Here is a 17,361-nt window from a genome sequence, read left to right as displayed (position 1 = left end):
GGAAAAGACAGACCTTTTTCCTTTCAAAAATATGTCAAACATTTCCCCATAGTTTGGAGAAATCAAGTATTATTCACTTTCTGAGCCACATGTTTTGGGGTATCCTTATACTTCCTGAATATAAATGTATATTTTAGGGCTTTGATACCTGCCTACCTTTTTCCTAGAGATCCCAGTTGCTCCAAACACAATTTTTCAGTAACTTGTTTGAAAGCAAGGGCTAGATAAAAAGATGATGATGGTCAAATGAAAAGAGAGCCAAGAGTGATGGCAGTAGCCAAGGATTAAACAGAGAAAATGATTCTTTTTCCAAGTTCGTCTCCTAAACAGAATAGAAGGTGCACTTCCCCTTGTCTAGAGCAAATGCAGTTCCGGTTGCCATAAACCATGAAGTTCTCTCAATATTCTGAGAGAGGGATTCTAGCCTGGCTCATACCACACCAAGGAAGACTCCAGTGCTTCCTGGACTCTCCCATTCACTCCACAGTGTAACTGATTTTTAATCAACTGCACATTTTGCTAAGGCATCACTGGTGCTTTTAGGCAGCAAAAACTAGCGAGAGTCAAAAACGAAGGCAGATTAAAAAAAACACATAACCCAATGCAAAAATGGGGGAAGGACCTAAACAGACATTTCGCCAAAGAAGACCTACAAACTGCTGGACAAGCACAGGAAAGGGTGCTCAACATCACTCATCATCAGGGGAATGTGAATCAGAACCACAATGAGACAGCACCTCACACCTGTTACAACGGCTATTGTTAAAAAAAGACAAACAATAACAAGTGTTAGCGAGGATGCAGACAGAAGGGAACCCTGGCACACTGCTAGCGGGAATGTAAATTGGTACAGCCAATGGAGGTTCCTCAACAAATCAAAAATAGAAGCATCATCCGATCCAGCCATCCTACTTCTGGGTACATGTCCAAAGGAATGGAAATCAGGATCTTGAACAGAATATTTTTCAGCCTTAAAAAAGAGGGAAATCCTATCACTTGCAACAAAATAGATGACCCTGGAGGACATTATGCTAGGAGAAATAAGTCAGAAACAGAAAGACAAATACTGTATGATCTTACTTATATGTGGAATTTAAAATAGTCAAACTCCTAGAAGCAGAGAGTAGATTGCCAGGGGCTAGGAAAGGGGAAAATGGGGAGATGTCGGTCACAGGGTACAAAGTTTCAGTTATGCAAGATAAACAGATTCAAGAGATCTCCCATGCGGCATAGTGCTTATAGCTAACTACTGTATTGCATACTTAAAATTTGCTAAGTTGGTAACTCTTATGTTAACTATTCTTACCAAACACACACACACACACACACACACACACACACACACACACATAATAACAATAACAATAATAAAGGGGGCCAGAGGAAACTTTGGGAGGTGATGGATATGTTCGTGGCCATCATGGTGGGGATGGTTTCACGGACGTACACTTAATCCCCAAACTCATTAGGCTGTATATATTAAATACGTACAGCTTTTTACATGTCAATCATACCTCAATAGAGGAGTTTAAACACAGAAAGAAATGAAGGCATCTAAAATACTCAGAAGTCTGAAATATTTGGCTATCTAAGAACTATTATAATAGTAGGACCTTCAAGAAGCTATCCTCCGACCTCTGTTTAAACAGCTTCATTTCCACTAGAAAAGCTAGGATATTCTATTAACTCTGTAGCATTGTCTCTACCTGGGAAAAGAGAATCTGTTCACCACTGCTATTCCTTCTTCTACTGACACATTCATACCCACTTTTTAGTTTTTCTTGGCAAAGAGAGCCTGAAGCATGGGGTCCAAACTAAACATCACTTCCTAGAAGAAAAGAAATGCATCCCCATATAGGCAATCACATTCAAGGACATCAGCTTTCTCAAAAGCTTCTCTTAATCCTTCGAAACCAACTCATTCTCTTTTGAGATGCCCACCAAGCTTGACTGAGCTTTCTTCATTTGTTCACTGTCTCACTCTGCCAGACTCCCTTTGTCAGTGGTTTTGCTCCTTCTCCAACATCACTTTCACTGACTTCAAGAAATCCTGCTTCTTTTGCAGGATTGGCAGTTGGCCTCTGAAATGAGTTTGCACTGTATTTGCATTGTATTATCCAATGCATCTCACAATCGGTGAGGTTGAAAGACAAGGTTGATTCAACGGACAGACAGAACAGCTACTGATGTTAAATGAAGAAGGGGGTGTAGAGTTATTAACGATTAGTTTATTATTTATGTTAGAATAATTTCTGAAAACCTTCACAATGTATACTTAGGTAAAGAACATCTTAAATATATACACATATATTCTTCCATTGTAACTTTTACTATTCTTGATAAAAAGTTAACATGAACAAATGATTACAAAATGCACAAAAGAAATTATTCCAACAGTTTTTTGCTTAAAGAAAATACACCCTCTGTAAATGCCACTAAACAAATTACTTTTATAATACAGCTAAAAAGTAACAATAGCTTCAATACAACCAAAGTGAGAGTTTTATCATTTTAAAATTTTTAACTTTTGATTGAAGTATAATGTACAGTCCATCCAAAAAAAGTGCAAGACCTACCAGTGTTGAATTTTGAAGTGCTCTTTTGACACAAAATTTATTTTATTTGAAAAGAACTTTATTTAGGTAGATTATTGACATGTAGAAATCTATTTGATTACAAATAGAAGAAAATAACTATAATTTTAATCCTGACATTTTCACTGGTTTACAGTCATTTACATTTTCTCTCCATACTTTTACCTGTTTTCTTTACATTGATTTCAATTTGGTCATAATAATTCCAAAATCAGGGTACCATAAGAATTTAGAATTTGGAAGGAGCTGTGAATGTCATTTAGTCCTACTGCTCTCAAATTTGGAAGATGAATAACCAGGAGATCTTTTTAAAAGTTAAGATTTTTTTTTTTTGGAGGAAGATTAGCCCTGAGCTAATACTGCCAATCCTCCTCTTTTTGCTGAGGAAGACTGGCCCTGAGCTAACATCTGTGCCCATCTTCCTCTACTTTAATACGTGGGATGCCTACCACAGCATGGCTTGACAAGCAGTGCCATGTCCGTACCCAGGATCTGAACCAGCAAACCCCAGGCTGCTGAGAAGCGGAACGTGCAAACTTAACCACTACGCTACCGGGCCAGCCCCCTAAAGGTAAGATTTTTGAGGTCTCACCAGGGATTCTGATTCATTAGGTTAGTGATGGGGGCCAAAAATCTGTATTTTTCAAAGTTGTCCAAGTGAATCTAATGATCATCCAGATTTGCCTGACTTCAATTCCTACCAAAGCAGGAATCTCCTTTGTAATACCCCTAACTAAAGGTCATCGTTCTTCCACAAAGAAAACACTCAATTTCAGTTAACCTCTAATTTAAAAAAATTTCTTCTGCACACTAGGCTGAATAAATCAGCCCATTTATCTATCCACTGATTCTAGTTCTGCCCTTCATAGCCGTACAAAGTAAACCTAATCTCTCTTCCACATTACAGCCCTTGAAAACATCTTTGGACTGTGCTCCATTTATAAAATTGGTACACACAGACACACAAAACCGAGGAGCAGAGAAGGGACTCTACGATACATTATCAAATGAAAAAGAAATAAATTGAAACTAGTTTCCTAAAAGCATTATAATAAAGATCTGATTTAAACTGGGTGCCCAGAGCATTTCCTTCCCCTACGTCCACTAGTATATAATGTTTCCAGAAGCCAATGTGCAGAACCCAGAGGAAAAAATACGTCTCAGTGACCAAACTAACACAACTTCTTGAAAATACAGAATCTTTACTTATTAGGAAAATACTGGGAATTAAAGATGTCTAGATATCTCAAAGTTAAAAAAAAATGATGGCTATTAATCTCCAAGATCACAGTAGCTAAGACATATCCAGAAGAAATGTAATCATAAATCCAGCTTTGCATCTACTGATATTTAAGAATACTCTCCACACAGTAAGTAAGAAGAAAATAAAGAAGTTCTTAAGAAATATAAGTCCTGTCAAGATATTTTAAAGATTAATGCAGTGAACAGAAGAGAAGTCAAGAGACTCGGTCTTCATCAGGTCACACGAAGGAAGGAGAAGTTGTGGGATTATAAGCATTACTGGGGACATATCATTACCCACAGCCATGCCAGATGTCTATTCAGAACAGAGATAAGCACCAGGGGGAGAAGGCAATAGGCACCCAATTCTGAATCAAAAGCATGTCCAGTATCAGATGGAAGACGCGACAGCCACTGCCCTGACGAGGGAAAAGTAAATGAACTCTTTAACTTGCTGCTTTTTGATAACAATAGTTTGTTCTGGTCTGTCTAAACTTTCCCAAAAATAGAGGACTACTCAGAAATACCAAATTTCACTTTTAAATCTATTTTCTTCATAGGTCTACACAGTGGAATTTCTTGCATATTACTAGAGAACCAGAAAAAAGAAGACTTATAAAACACAATTTCTACCACATTTAGTGTCCTAACCCTATAGTATCGTATATCCATTTGTCTTTCAGATTATCTTAGAGGTACAAAAGGCCATTTTCCAGGTTTCATTTCGAAATAAACTACTTGCATAATACTCAATTTTGTAAAACGACAAACACTTAAACTAAAAAACAATTTTGGTGGAAGCAATGCAAAATTGAGCTTTTGAGTGACGACATCTTCCTACGTCAAACCAACAAAATATACAGAAGGCTTATAATATTTTAACACATTTAATTTCCTATGGTCAATTAGAATTAGATAAATACTAGAACAATCTTTAAGTCCAATAACGTTTCATTTTACTAATCTAATCACATCAACCAGAAAGAAAACAAGTGCCGACCATATGGTCTTGCTGTAACAGAAAATAGCTGCCTTCAATAACAGCATCTGCACATCTTTATCAACACTAGCGCTGCCCATACTTGAGTCGGCATATTGTTAAATACAGTAAGATGACAGGGCCCTTCACAAAGAACAAAAGAAACTGAGTATCATTTTTGTACTAGATTATTTGACCTGGTAGTAACAAAAGAAATGACGAGCAGATCAGAGATTATATAATCAAGACACAGGACTTCATAAAATATTTAACTTGGAAGAAGTGAATGCTAAGGAACACTAACAATGTATGGAGAATTTTTCTTTAGACCTGGGTACTCATTTTGTTGATGGCCCTTATCTAGTGATGGGTCCCACTCAGTACATTCAAATCCAGATTTCTGCCCAAATGCCACTTAGACACCTGCTAACAGACTTTACCTTTCATCCTAACTTGCAGCATGAAGCTTTTGACATGCAATGGTACTGATATTTAGATTCAGGTATATGAAGGAACGCACATTCAAAATTAAATAACGGTATTATACTATATTCTATCCTAGAATGAACCCTGGGCCTCCACTGAAGAAAACATATGCTCTTAAAAAGTTGTTTAAGTATGTTTTGAATAGTGTGTATCCTTTCCAAAATGTGTTTAAATTTTATGTTAGGCAGTCGAGGTTTTCTAGAAACCAGATTTTCACAAGACTAGCAACATATTACCTATTGTTAAAATCTGTAAATGGTTATCTTTTTACTGTCATTTTGGAATTAAACAAAAAAGAGAAAACGCAAAAATAATATAATCCAAATATTCTCATCATCCAGAATTAACAACTGTTAACATTTTGTCATAGTCAATGTTGTGATTATTTTTTAACTTATAGTGAAATACTTATGAGACTAAAAACTGTAGGGGCCGGCCTGGTGGCGCAGTGGTTAAGTGCACACATTCCGCTTTAGCGGCCTGGGGTTTGCTGGTTCAGATCCCGGGTGTGGACATGGCACCACTTGGCAAGCCATGCTGTGGTAGGCGTCCCACATATAAAGGAGAGGAAGATGGGCATGGATGTTAGCTCAGGGCCAGTCTTCCTCAGCAAAAAGAGGAGAATTGGTGGCAGATGTTGCTCAGGGCTAATCTTCCCCCCCCAAAAAAAAAGTTAAAATAAAAAATTATATATATAAAGAACATTCATATACCCGCAATTCATTTCAAGAAAAAAAAAACATTATCAATACAGACAGTACCTTTGTATAGTTTCTTCACCAGTCTGATTCCCTGTCCACTAGTCTGCTAATTACCATTATCTCATCTCTCAGAACAAATTATTTCATACATTTGTACTACACACTGTCTTGGTTACTGTTACTTGGTTACCAGCTTCCCAAAGGTAAGAAAGATGCAAAGAAAAAAGGCACCAAAAATGTTAACAGCAGTCCTAACGCAAAGAGAGGTCAAGGAAGAACATGCACTTCATATTTGACACATTTTTGCATAATCTAAATTAAGTATTCACACATTACATACCTAGATGCAAACTCAGTAACATTTGGAATTTTTCTTAGTCTTCATTCATTCATTGGAAAAAAATATTTGAGGCCCTACTATGTGCTAGGCACTCTTCTAGGCACAAGAGATACAATGTGAACAAAATAGACTCACAACACTCTTAACACTCACATTCTAGACACAGTACCTATGCAAACAAATAAGGAAAATCAGATGGATTTGCATGTCAGACGGAGATTACGGGATAGGGAGAAAAATCAAGTAAGGAAGGAGGGCAGGATGGGGAACAGGCTTTCAATAAAAAGAACGGTGGGTAAAGGCCTCAATCAGAAGGTGACCTCTAAAGAGACAAGGAAGGAGGTGAGGTCAGCGAGGTGGGGGGTAGACAGTGCAGAGCTTCTGAGGGCACCGTAAGAACCTCGGCTTTTAATCCTGAGGGAAATGAGAAGCCATGAGAGGAATCTGAGCAAAGGAATGCCATGATCTGATTTACAAAAGGTCCACTTTGATTATTGTGTGGAGAACAGACTCAAGGCTGAAAAGATGACACACTGAGAGACCAGTCAACCAGATTTGCATGTTATGCATGAGAAAAAAAGAGAGATCAAAGATCACTCCAAGATGCCTGGCCTGGAGGGGTGGGACTCCTATTGCTTAAATTGAGGAAGACTGTGGAAGGAGCACGTTGGGAGAATGAGCTGGCGGAGTGCACGTAGAGAATCAGGAATTTGACTTCGGATTTGCCTATTTAGTATCCAAGTGGGGATTCTGAGGGGTCAGGTCAGTTGGGTATAAGAAACTGAATTCAACGGACAGGTCAGCGGGTAGAGAAACATACATACATACATACACACACACACACACACACACGCACGCATGCACACAAATATACATACATGAATATATGTATATATATGAATTATCAGTTTATACTTGATATTTAAAACCATTAAAACTGATTAGAGAGAGAATAGAGGGTCAGACTGAGCCCAGAGGTATATGAAGATTTAGCAGGTCAGGAAGTTCAGGAAACTTCAAAAAAACTGAGAAGGAAGGAAGAAGAGGTGGGAGGATAATCAAGACAGAACGGTGCACCGAAATCTACGTGAACACTGGATAAAAATTAAAGCCTTTCTCACAAGTTCATTCATTAATGCAACAAAGATTTATTGAGTACCTACTATGCACCATACATTGCAGAAACAAACATGTTTCCATTTGTTGTCCCTGTTCTTATGGGGCTTGCAATCCAGGGGGAATATAGATAGATAAACTTGTAAGTGCTAGTCCCAATAAAGCACAGGGCGTTTGGGAATAACACATTAGGGGCAATTAATCCAGTCTTGGAAGGTCAGAGAAGGCTTTCCTGAGGAAGTGATGTTGAAGAAAAAACCAGAATGACAAGTGAAAATGAGCATAGATGGGTGGAGGTGGAGGTGGGGAGCCTGGAAAGAAGGGTGGGAGAAAACAGCATTTATAAGGACCTGAAGCAAAGAGAAACACTGTGATGGCCCAGCGGAACTGAAAGTAGTTCAGTACAGGAAGCATAGAAAGAGATAACAGAGAAGATCCAAGAAGGGTGGGCCAGATTACCAATGTCCTTTAAGACTTCTCAGGAGTTTGAACTTTATTCCAGAGGCAATGGAAGCCAGAAAATTGTTTTACACAGGGGAAAGTAATGATCAGCTTTCTATTTCAGGAGGGAAATTCTGACTATGGGATGGACAGAGCCCTGGAAGGGACAAGACTAGCCAATTGGGAAATTAACTAGGAAACTTGGTCCACAGTCCATCACTGAGAAGCAGCTGACCTGAACTTAGGTAGTGGCAATGGGCATTTGGAAGGTAGATTCAATAGGACTTTGATATGAGGAGAGTGGAGTCAAGGATGAGAACTTAGTGTTTGATTTGGACAAATAAGTAAACGGTGGTGCCACTCACTGAAAGGAGCACAGGAAGAGGGGAAGCTGGTAGCAGGGGCAGAATTCATTGAGTGAAATGTCTATGGGCTACCCAAAACAAAGGCTTGGTAAATAGGCAACTGGTTATATAGATCTAGGGATCAACCATAAAATCTGAGGTAGAGTTGTAAATCTGGAATCAAGGGCAGACAGATAAAAGCTACGGGAGAGTGTAAAATGAAACCCAGGAAGTGAGAAAGAGAAGAGCAGAGGAATGGCAAGAGCTGGGTTCTGGTTAAAACCAAGGAAGAAGAACCCTAAAGAGAGAGAAAGATGGAGAGAGGGAGCCAGAGAAGGAATGAGGAAATATATATAGTACTCCAGAAAGAACATCTACAGCACTCCAGAAAGAAGAGCAGAAGTACGAATTTTCATATGAATTCATACAGAAAAATGCCTTATTTTGTTATTTACACTATTCTAAAATCAACCAACAAATTTTTTTCATCAGCCATTATACATTTTAGTCATAGCATCATCTCAGCCTAGGTGAAGAAGCATAAAATGAGATAAATTAATTGGCCTTAGTAAATAAGTTTGTTTTAATAATAGTCCATGAATGCGCTAAAAATTCTATTACTAGACAACACCATGGAATACAGATAAAAAGTGAAATACATGTTAGAAATGTGGAAAATAAGGTGGTCTAGAAAGCTGAGGAAAAAGTTTTCACCTTTGGTTAAAAAAAAAAGCAAGCTTAACCTTAAAGGATGAAGACCATACGATATGAAAGGAGGCGGTAATATCAGAGGATTCAAGTCTATACGAAGTGATTTTGTGACAGTTACTCAGGGCCAGGTGTCAGAACACTTTACAGATCAGACTGCACACACACACACACCAACAAAGATTCATCTGGCTCCGAATGAGTGAAGCCAGTTTTGAAATATATATCTTTAGATGTACAAAGTATGTAATTTTTGTGAATATAATTGGGCCATCCTCACTGTATAAATGCCAAGATATACTCTACCGAATTGTCACAATTCTTTATTTGAAGAGGACTGTTTGTTATTAGTTTGTTTTTTAACCTTCCAATATATTCTTGGGGCTGGTACCTACATTTATTCATATATCAACACGATTAGATTCTAATACTTAAGATGAACAAGAAATTTCTGATTGTTTTTCAACAAAACAATAGGCCTCATTCACAGAAGGTGGAGCTAGCTAATTAGATAAGGCATGAAACAGGGACTCCTATTAATTCACCACATTGATTTCTTCCGTCCTGCAAAGTTAAGTTTTTTGGCTGATTAACGGCATTAATATTAAGACACATATGCTCGTGTCTTGGCTAGGTAAAACACATAAATTTACTATTCAAACACATTTAGGAACATAGCTCTTGGTTTTAACAATGGAAAAAGAATGACAGTACTACTCTAGAATGTAATGCTTTTAATAAAATTAGGTGCAGTGTTCAAAGACTTACATATCTATCAACCCAAAGTATTCCAGCGGCCAACTCTATTTTTGTTACTAATAAATATTCACAAGATTTAATGTGCATCGGAAGCATCAACAAGAGAGCTAAACACAGGCAATAAGCACACAAGTCCCCTCACTCCTCACCCTGCGATTTTTAAATGCTTTCTGACAGCACATAGCCCCTTTATTTCTATTTCCACATGAAATCTAAGCAAACTATCTATCTATTCTTTACAAAATCAAACAATATTGCAATTTAATACCAAACTCAAGTACTGTAGATAGTCTTTAAACGAGCAAAATACAGAAAATACAGCGTTTTCTTGGTTCCCAAACTAGAGATAATACGGCCAAGCCAGGAGTATGGTCCAAATGAAAACAAATTTCACAGCCCTTAAAAAAATACATAACTGTCATTGTTAATAAAAGCCAAGTTTGCAACTGGAAACACTGCCTTCTAGCCAAGGACAAGATGTGTCTACGTATTATAAATTCTTGGTTTGGGGACATCCCAAATCATTTATGACCAAAAAAAAAAAAATCAATAATGTTAGTTTTTGTAAATATAATGCAAATAGCGTGCTAATTAAAGTATTCACAAGACAATGATAAACAAGGCCTTGGGACCACAGTACATATTATTATGTAACTACAATACACATTAAGCAATCACCAAGTTGTAGGTAGGCCTTCCAAAGGAGTTATTATGGTTTACCATGATCAGAGGATTGTGGTGGTGTACTTAATCATGATTTTACCTGCAAGCAGGTGTTTACAGGTGTCCAAAAGTAAAACACTGATTCTAACTGTAAACCTATCCATCTATTGAATAAATTGTACAGTAACAGCACACTGTACCAACCCCCTGTGTTTTGCATAAACTTTCTAATCCAACAGGAAGTAAGCTGTAAGAAGCAAGTTTCTCTGCTTACTTTACGAACAAAAATTTAACTTCTGATTCATTTTTATTAAAATGCCAAAACTCCCACACTTAGAACTAGAGCTTGTTTCAATGACCATGCAGTTAAAATTTAACACTTAGGAGGCACAAAAGAAATGAGAGTGAAGGCTCTTTGGGGATGTTATTGTTATCTAAAGTAATCTTCAATGTTTCAAGAAAAATATAGGCATCTCAAAAGCAAAGTTTAAAGGATAATAGTATTCAGTACATTTAGCAAGCACATTACAGAAACCATCAATAACAGAGTAAACACAATATAGTCACTATATAAGTAACTCCAAATATAAGGAGAAAATACATAAGAGATGACAGGCAACAGAGCATGTGGGCGTCATAAACCAATGAGTTTTCTATGATTTCTGTCCTGCCTGATCAAAAAGCTTCGGGAAGCCTGGTGTAAAATCTTCTGGGCCCTTCCAAAGATGCTGGTCTGAAGGCAATGCAAGCCACCTGACACCCCAGAGCAGCTCACAGGACTTCTGAGCAGTGAAAGGGAGGGCATAAATAAAAGAACACTAAAGGCAGGAGATTTTTCAGGGAGTTGGAATTACAACTCTATAAAGCAGTTTTCCAAGGGCTCTGTCAAAACTGTCTACGGGAAAAGACTTGTTTTTCTACCCAAAGCAAAGATCCACACCAACAGCAGCCAGGACACTCATTAGTGCTAAAGAAAGACTCAGATCCAGAGGCAACCAGCGTACCAGCTGCCACCACCTCGGAGAGCAAACCTTGGATACACCACACAAAACGCACATAGCCAGCCCCTAAACAGCCCAACTCCAAAAATCCTGGAGGATGGGGACTGAAGGAAACCAGAGGCCTGGGGTATTACCAGCCCCTCGATAGGAGAGAATCCCACGCTCTGAGATGACCGAGATGGGACATTTCAAAGCAGGGAAAACGTTCTTGCAAAAGAATCACTGGAAGTTCCTGGAAACAAAAATGGCCAAAGCTTCACCTCCCTTCTGGTCAAGATCGGGCGCTCCCACCAGCCAGCCTAAAGCCCCGGATGCCTCTTCTTAGCCCCCGTGGCAGCTGATCCCCAAATGGCAGGACACCTCAAGACACAGGCCACAGCATACCGGGGATGCTGTCTCTGCCCTTACCTCACAGGCGGGGGACCCGCAGTCCTGGAGCTTGTCACCATCTCCCTCCGGCAGACCAGTCCGACGTGTGGCCATCATTTCATTTCAAATTACAAAGAAGGGACCAACCCTTTGGAGTCCACATTGGGGGGAAAATGCCACCATACACCAAAATGGGAAGAATTCCACACCAGGTTCCGAGGAGAGGCAGGGCTGGTGAAACAATGTGCCAGGGAACGAGTGTTTTTAGGAAGCCCCTTCAAAACGCCCTGATGATTTCTTCGGACTTCAACGGACTCCACAGTCTTCGTCCATTTCTCGAGACGGAAAAAACAAAGACAGGTCTTCTTGGCAGCTAGTGAGGCCAACTGCAGAAAGCGGTCCCCCTGCTCCCAGGGCTCCTCCCGAGTCCCAGAGGAATCTGAGCGGGTCGCGGAGGCTCGAGCGTCAGCTCCCAGAGACCTTTCCTAGAAGAGGGAAAAGTTAAAGGGCGTGAACTTTCTCCAGACGCTGACCTTCGCCTTGCCCACATGTCTACCCCAAGTTCGCGTTTCCAACACTTGCAAAGATCATTTGGTCCAAGCTGATGAGCCTCATGTATGAAAGATGGAATAATCTCCCCATGCAGAAAAAGAAAACAAAAAGAAATCTACAAATCAGGAAAAAATGAGAAAGATCAGAACTGCACGGTGGTTGCATCCAACACGCCTGGCTGTTGTGCAGGCTTCACGAGAAAACACTCCCTTTTCAAGTGCATTTTAATTCATGTGTTTTCTGGGCAGAAGAGGGGAATGTGTCTGTTTTTCTGCATCACCTAGATACGTACACTTAACGCAAGTTTTCTCTCCCTGAGACTAAAATGGGATAACACTTTACAAAACCCCTCCTCGGTCCCCTCCATTCCCCACCCCTGAAAAAAAAACAAAAACAAAAAGCCAGCCTCGGACGCGGCCAGCGCCGGCTGGGCCGGCGTTTCCAAGCGGGCTGGGTGACTCGGGCGCCCGCAGCCCTGCCCCTGCGCCCCGGCCGGTGTCCCCGAGGAGGCGGCTGTTTTCCTTGGCCCGCGGCGGGGCTGGGTGGGGACGGCGCGGGCCGGGCGCGGGTGGCACCCGGGCGCAGCTCCCTCTCCGGGGCATTATTCTGGAGCTCCATCCATGGAGCCGCAGCCCCAGCAACTTTGATCTCGTTGCTGCTCCTCCAACTACCATTCGACACGATCCTTCCCTTTCCCCGCGGCCACCTAGGGAAGAAAAAAAATAGGGAAAAGAAAACCCCCACCCACCTACTACTATTTCCTCCGCCCCTTCCAGAGGCGGGTCGGGGATCGCGAGCTCCCGGGAAGGGCGGCCCAAATTTGTACTTTGGGAAAGGTGCGGGGAGATCGGGGGAGAAGCTCTAGCGCGGGGGCTTACCCTTCCCGCCCCGCTCGGCCCGGCTCCCGAGGCGCGGCGCGCGCAAGAGCGGGTACGCGGGCCGGGCGCGGGCCCCGGCGGGACGCGCTAGGCCGCAGGCTCGGTTAATATTCATGAGCGCACGGGAGGCGCCCCTCCTCCACGGCCGGCCGGCCGGCTGGACCCCGCGCCCGCCGCCGGCCTTTGTGCCCTTCCCTCCGCCCTCGGCCCTCCCTCGCTCCGCACACGCGGGCGCGGCCCCTCCGCCCCCGCCGGGTGCCCGCCGGGGCTCGCTCCGGCCTTGCGCCCGCGCCGGGCGGGGTGGCCCGGGGCGGCGGGCAGGAGGGAGCCGGCGGCCAACCAGGCTCTCCCCGCGCCTGCCCGCAGGCGCTGCGCCCCCTCGGCCGAGGCGGAAAAGAAATCAGACACGCACCGGAGACCGCGGGCGAGTGGATCCGCGGCGCGCTGGCCCGCCCGGGACCGCGCTCCCGGCGCGAGCCGGCCCGAGCGGGAGCACGATCCGGCGCTGCCCGCCGCCGCCGCCGCCGCGCTCCGAGGCCGCCGCCCCCGGCCGGCCGCTCCCAGGCACCGCCGCGACCTGCCCCGGCCGGCCCCGGGCTCTCGGCCGCCGCGGGAGGGCGTGGGGCGGGGCGGCGGCCGCCGGACTCTCCCCTCGCCTCGCCGGGCCGGGCCGGGGCCGCGCTCGGGCGCCGGCGATCGCCAAGTGACAGAGTGCCTCGCTCCGCTGCCGCGCCGAGCTGTTTCCCGGGGGCGGATTTCTCGCTTCTTCCTCCCTGGATCCACCTCCTCCCACTCCACCTCCTTCCCCTCCCCTCCCCAGGGGAGGCTCTGGGGCTGAATATTTTCTGTCTTGAATAATACGGTCCCGGGGACCGACGCTGGAGAAGGGGGATTAGCTAGGAGGTGGGGGGGGGGGGAGGGGGGCGGGGAGGGGTGCTCGCCAACCCCCTCACGATGTGTCTGGGGACCTCCAAGCCCTGACCCCTCCCCTGCACCCCCTCAAAACCAGGCACACACAAAACCTTCTCCGCGCGCCCGAGCGCCGAGCGGGAGCGGCCGGGAACCCGGGCTGTGCTGGGAAGAGACTCGGGGCTCAGCATCAGGGCCAGAGAGGGGGACTATCACATGGCTGGATATGCGGAATTGAGGGATCACAGGTCCCAGCCTGCGGGGGACACGTCTGGGTGAACTGTTGCCCCTTTTTTGCAGTGGGAGGGGAAAGAAGCTGCGGTGCGATGTGGGACTTCAAGATAAGGGAGTGTCCTTTCAAGTCCCACAGCAAAACAGCTTTTCGATTTGGGGAGAGGGGTCGTAGCGAAACGTTCTTCATTCAGTTCTTTTGCTCTTTTAAATCTTCGGAGCAGCTGAACGAACTCGGCGCTGGTAGCCGAATAGAGGAAAGGTGGCCGCGCTGCTCCACCCTGCGGGTCCCGGCGGCTGCGGGTCCTGGAAGCTGCGGGCCCGGAGCAGAACCGCCGCCCCTCCCCACCCAGTGCTGCGGCCCGGCCACCGACCCGGGCGGCTCGCTCCGCCCCGCCGCGCCTCACAACATCTCCCGCTGCAAATGGCCCAATGAGAAGACGCGACGAGAGAAGACGAGCCAATCAGAGGCTGCTGACTCAGTCTTCCCCCCACCCTTTGCCCCACCCCCTGTAGGATCGGCCACCGCCCCTCGGGCTCCCCTTCCCACCTCGCCCTCCGTCCCGGGAGGAGGCTCCCCGGCTCCCATCCCCGCCCGCCTGAAGTGCAGTAGCCCGCCGAGACGGCGGCGTTTGTCGCCTTGTCACTCTCATCCTCGCCCCCTCCCACACACACCCCTCCTCCCTTTCCCGGTCCTCCTGCTGCTGCTGTTGAGGGTCATTTTTATCCTCACTCCGGCGGGGGGACTGCCAGCTATTGTGTCTGATCAGCTGCCACCACCATCCTGAGGGAAAAAAGGAACAAAACCAAGAAGCTCTAGAATCTGCTTACCTTCGCCTTCTTTCTTACCACTCTATCCCTTGAAAATTTAGAGACGCCTCCCCTTCCCCGTTCCCCTCCCGCTGCCTCGGGTCCTGTATTTTGCTGAGAAAAACACAAAAACCGTTCCCTGGAGCCTGAATACCTGTGCCTTAGTTTTTAGATCTTCCAAAAGTGGAAGGTGCCAGACATTTAGAATGTACAACTAAATCCTCGGCCTCAATTAGAGGAAAGACTTGGACTAGATCATTTTTATATGGCCATGAAATTTGCATGTTCGTGACAGCCCCTGACAAAACTAGTCAGCTAATAACAAAGAAAAAAAAAAAGAATAAAGTAGAGAGACTGCCTGCCAGTCAGTTGGTAATTCACTGAATAGCCCACTGGGCTATAGCAGTATCCAGTTCTAGATACTGTTGAGTAAATTAACAAGAAGTGAATAGAAATTCAGGGCTCAAGTAGCGTACCTCTAGTGGGCTTATAGAATATGTCCAGAAAGGAAAAACAGTTTTCAGCACAAAACAGCTCCTTACAAATGCAAATGTGCATGCCCAGCATAAACTGAGTACCTCACGGCTGAGGACATCTAGGGTTAAGATGTTTGTAATGGAAATTTTTATAAATGTTGATTTTGAAAAAGGTTTTCAGTTTGGTGAGGGAGAGTAAGTATTGGCCGTGGAAGGAGACATGAAAAGGAGGTAACACACACTTTAGGAATTGTGGGAAAATAATATAACCTAGAAAGACATTTCTATGAGAGGTAAAAGGATCAAGATTACAGTCTAGCTCCATGATTTACGATGTGACCTGGAGCAAATTATTATTTACGTGTGTAAGTACTAGAGCTACCAAGTAATAATAGTGACCACCATCTATACAGTGCTGTCTGTGTGCTGGGGTTCCTCCAAGAGTGTTACGCACAATGAGAAGGGTGTGTGGCAGAGCCAGGATGCCAGCCCGGGGGGGTCCATGCTTTTCCCCACAACACTGTACTACCCCTAATGTGGTTTTTAATAATAACAACAACAATAGCCAACATTTATTTAGCTTATTGTGTGCTAATTATTGTGCTTTGGGGTAACTAATTTAATCCCACCTCTGGGATAGGTCTAATTATGACGTGACAATATTTGGGAATGTTTTAAAGACTATTGTGATAAGCTGTTATCATATGTATCTTCTGTGTATTAACCTCACAGGATAGCGAAGGGCAAAAGCTTAGAACCAAGATTTGGGAAACCTGGATCCTAGTTCTCTCCTGGGACCTCTGAGTGTGACAGCACCTTCCTTATTTTGCTGACCTTTTGAAAGCATCAAAGGAGACATGTTAAAGGAGTTTTAAAAGTGTAACAAGATGATTCCAATTAAAATATTGTTATGAAGCAGGGGTTCGTTCTGTTGGGGAACAGGAACCCTCCTCTTACATAGCATTTTATTGATATTTATCAGGCCAGGTAAAAGTTGGCTCTGTTCCTTTCTGAAGGCATGAGCAATAAGAATACTTTAATAACTGCTTGAGCTCTCATTTAGATGCATCCTGAGTAGACCAAAGTGGACACCCTCGAGGCATCTGGGAAGTGGTAGCCATCAGCCAGTTACTCTCCGTTCCAAAGGCTGACGGTGTAATTGTGGAGGATGCAAAACAAACCCTTGGAGTTCTCTTCAGCTACCCATCTTGGGCATTTCACTCATTAACACCTCCACCAGAGGGAGGGCAAGAGAAAGGAAAAGAAGCCAAACTTAACTCATGTGGCTACTTGTTAACAGCTCCAGTGAGAGATTTGGTCAAACAATAGGTTTGGGGATCATTGTAACTGAAGGAGATTTGGAATTAACTGTAGGTCTCACAATCGATATCTTGATAGTTTTCTTTATCCCAAATATCATAGATAAGCAAGAGCTAACAATAATTCTAGCTGTGTTTACTTTGAAAGGCTGATATTTTCCTCTGTGGAGCATAGCTAATAAATGTGTGGATTTCCTATAATCTAACTTCTTAGTGTTTCCCTTGAAATAGCCTCAGAAATTACTACAGCTATATTAATAATAACTACAAGACAACCTGTACACTACAGTTCTTGCCTTGTAGGCAAGACGTATTTAAAGATGGGAACAACATTCTCAAAACGTACGTTTTGAATTTGTTAATGACATGATAATATTGTTTGGTGAAACATTATCAAGGAAAAATGCCAGAGCCAGAAATAGAACCCAAATGTCCTAGCCCCT

General features: G+C 43.6%; 1 protein-coding gene across 8 annotated transcripts in view; it reads right to left on the bottom strand.

Moving 5' to 3' along the window:
- ARHGAP21 (Rho GTPase activating protein 21) overlaps positions 1-13,733 on the bottom strand; it is a 133,056-nt gene extending 119,323 nt beyond the window's left edge. For 4 of the 8 annotated variants that reach the window (XM_044761865.2, XM_044761867.2, XM_044761868.2 and 1 more), the window contains exons 1-2: positions 13,586-13,733; positions 11,783-12,228 (exon numbers count right to left, since the gene is read on the bottom strand). In XM_044761865.2, the coding sequence (XP_044617800.2) occupies positions 11,783-11,860 (78 nt within the window). In that variant the 5' untranslated portion in view covers positions 11,861-12,228; positions 13,586-13,733. Of the gene's footprint in view, positions 1-11,782; positions 12,229-13,043; positions 13,373-13,585 lie in introns of those variants that run through there. The other 4 variants (XM_044761866.2, XM_070501318.1, XM_070501317.1 and 1 more) reach the window with 3 other exon arrangements.
- Between the last annotated feature and the right edge of the window lie 3,628 nt (positions 13,734-17,361).

Source organism: Equus asinus, chromosome 29 (genome assembly GCF_041296235.1).
Source record: "Equus asinus isolate D_3611 breed Donkey chromosome 29, EquAss-T2T_v2, whole genome shotgun sequence".
NCBI lineage: Eukaryota > Metazoa > Chordata > Mammalia > Perissodactyla > Equidae > Equus > Equus asinus.
Note: the sequence above shows the minus strand (reverse complement) of the source record. Positions and strands in the feature narration are given on the sequence as shown.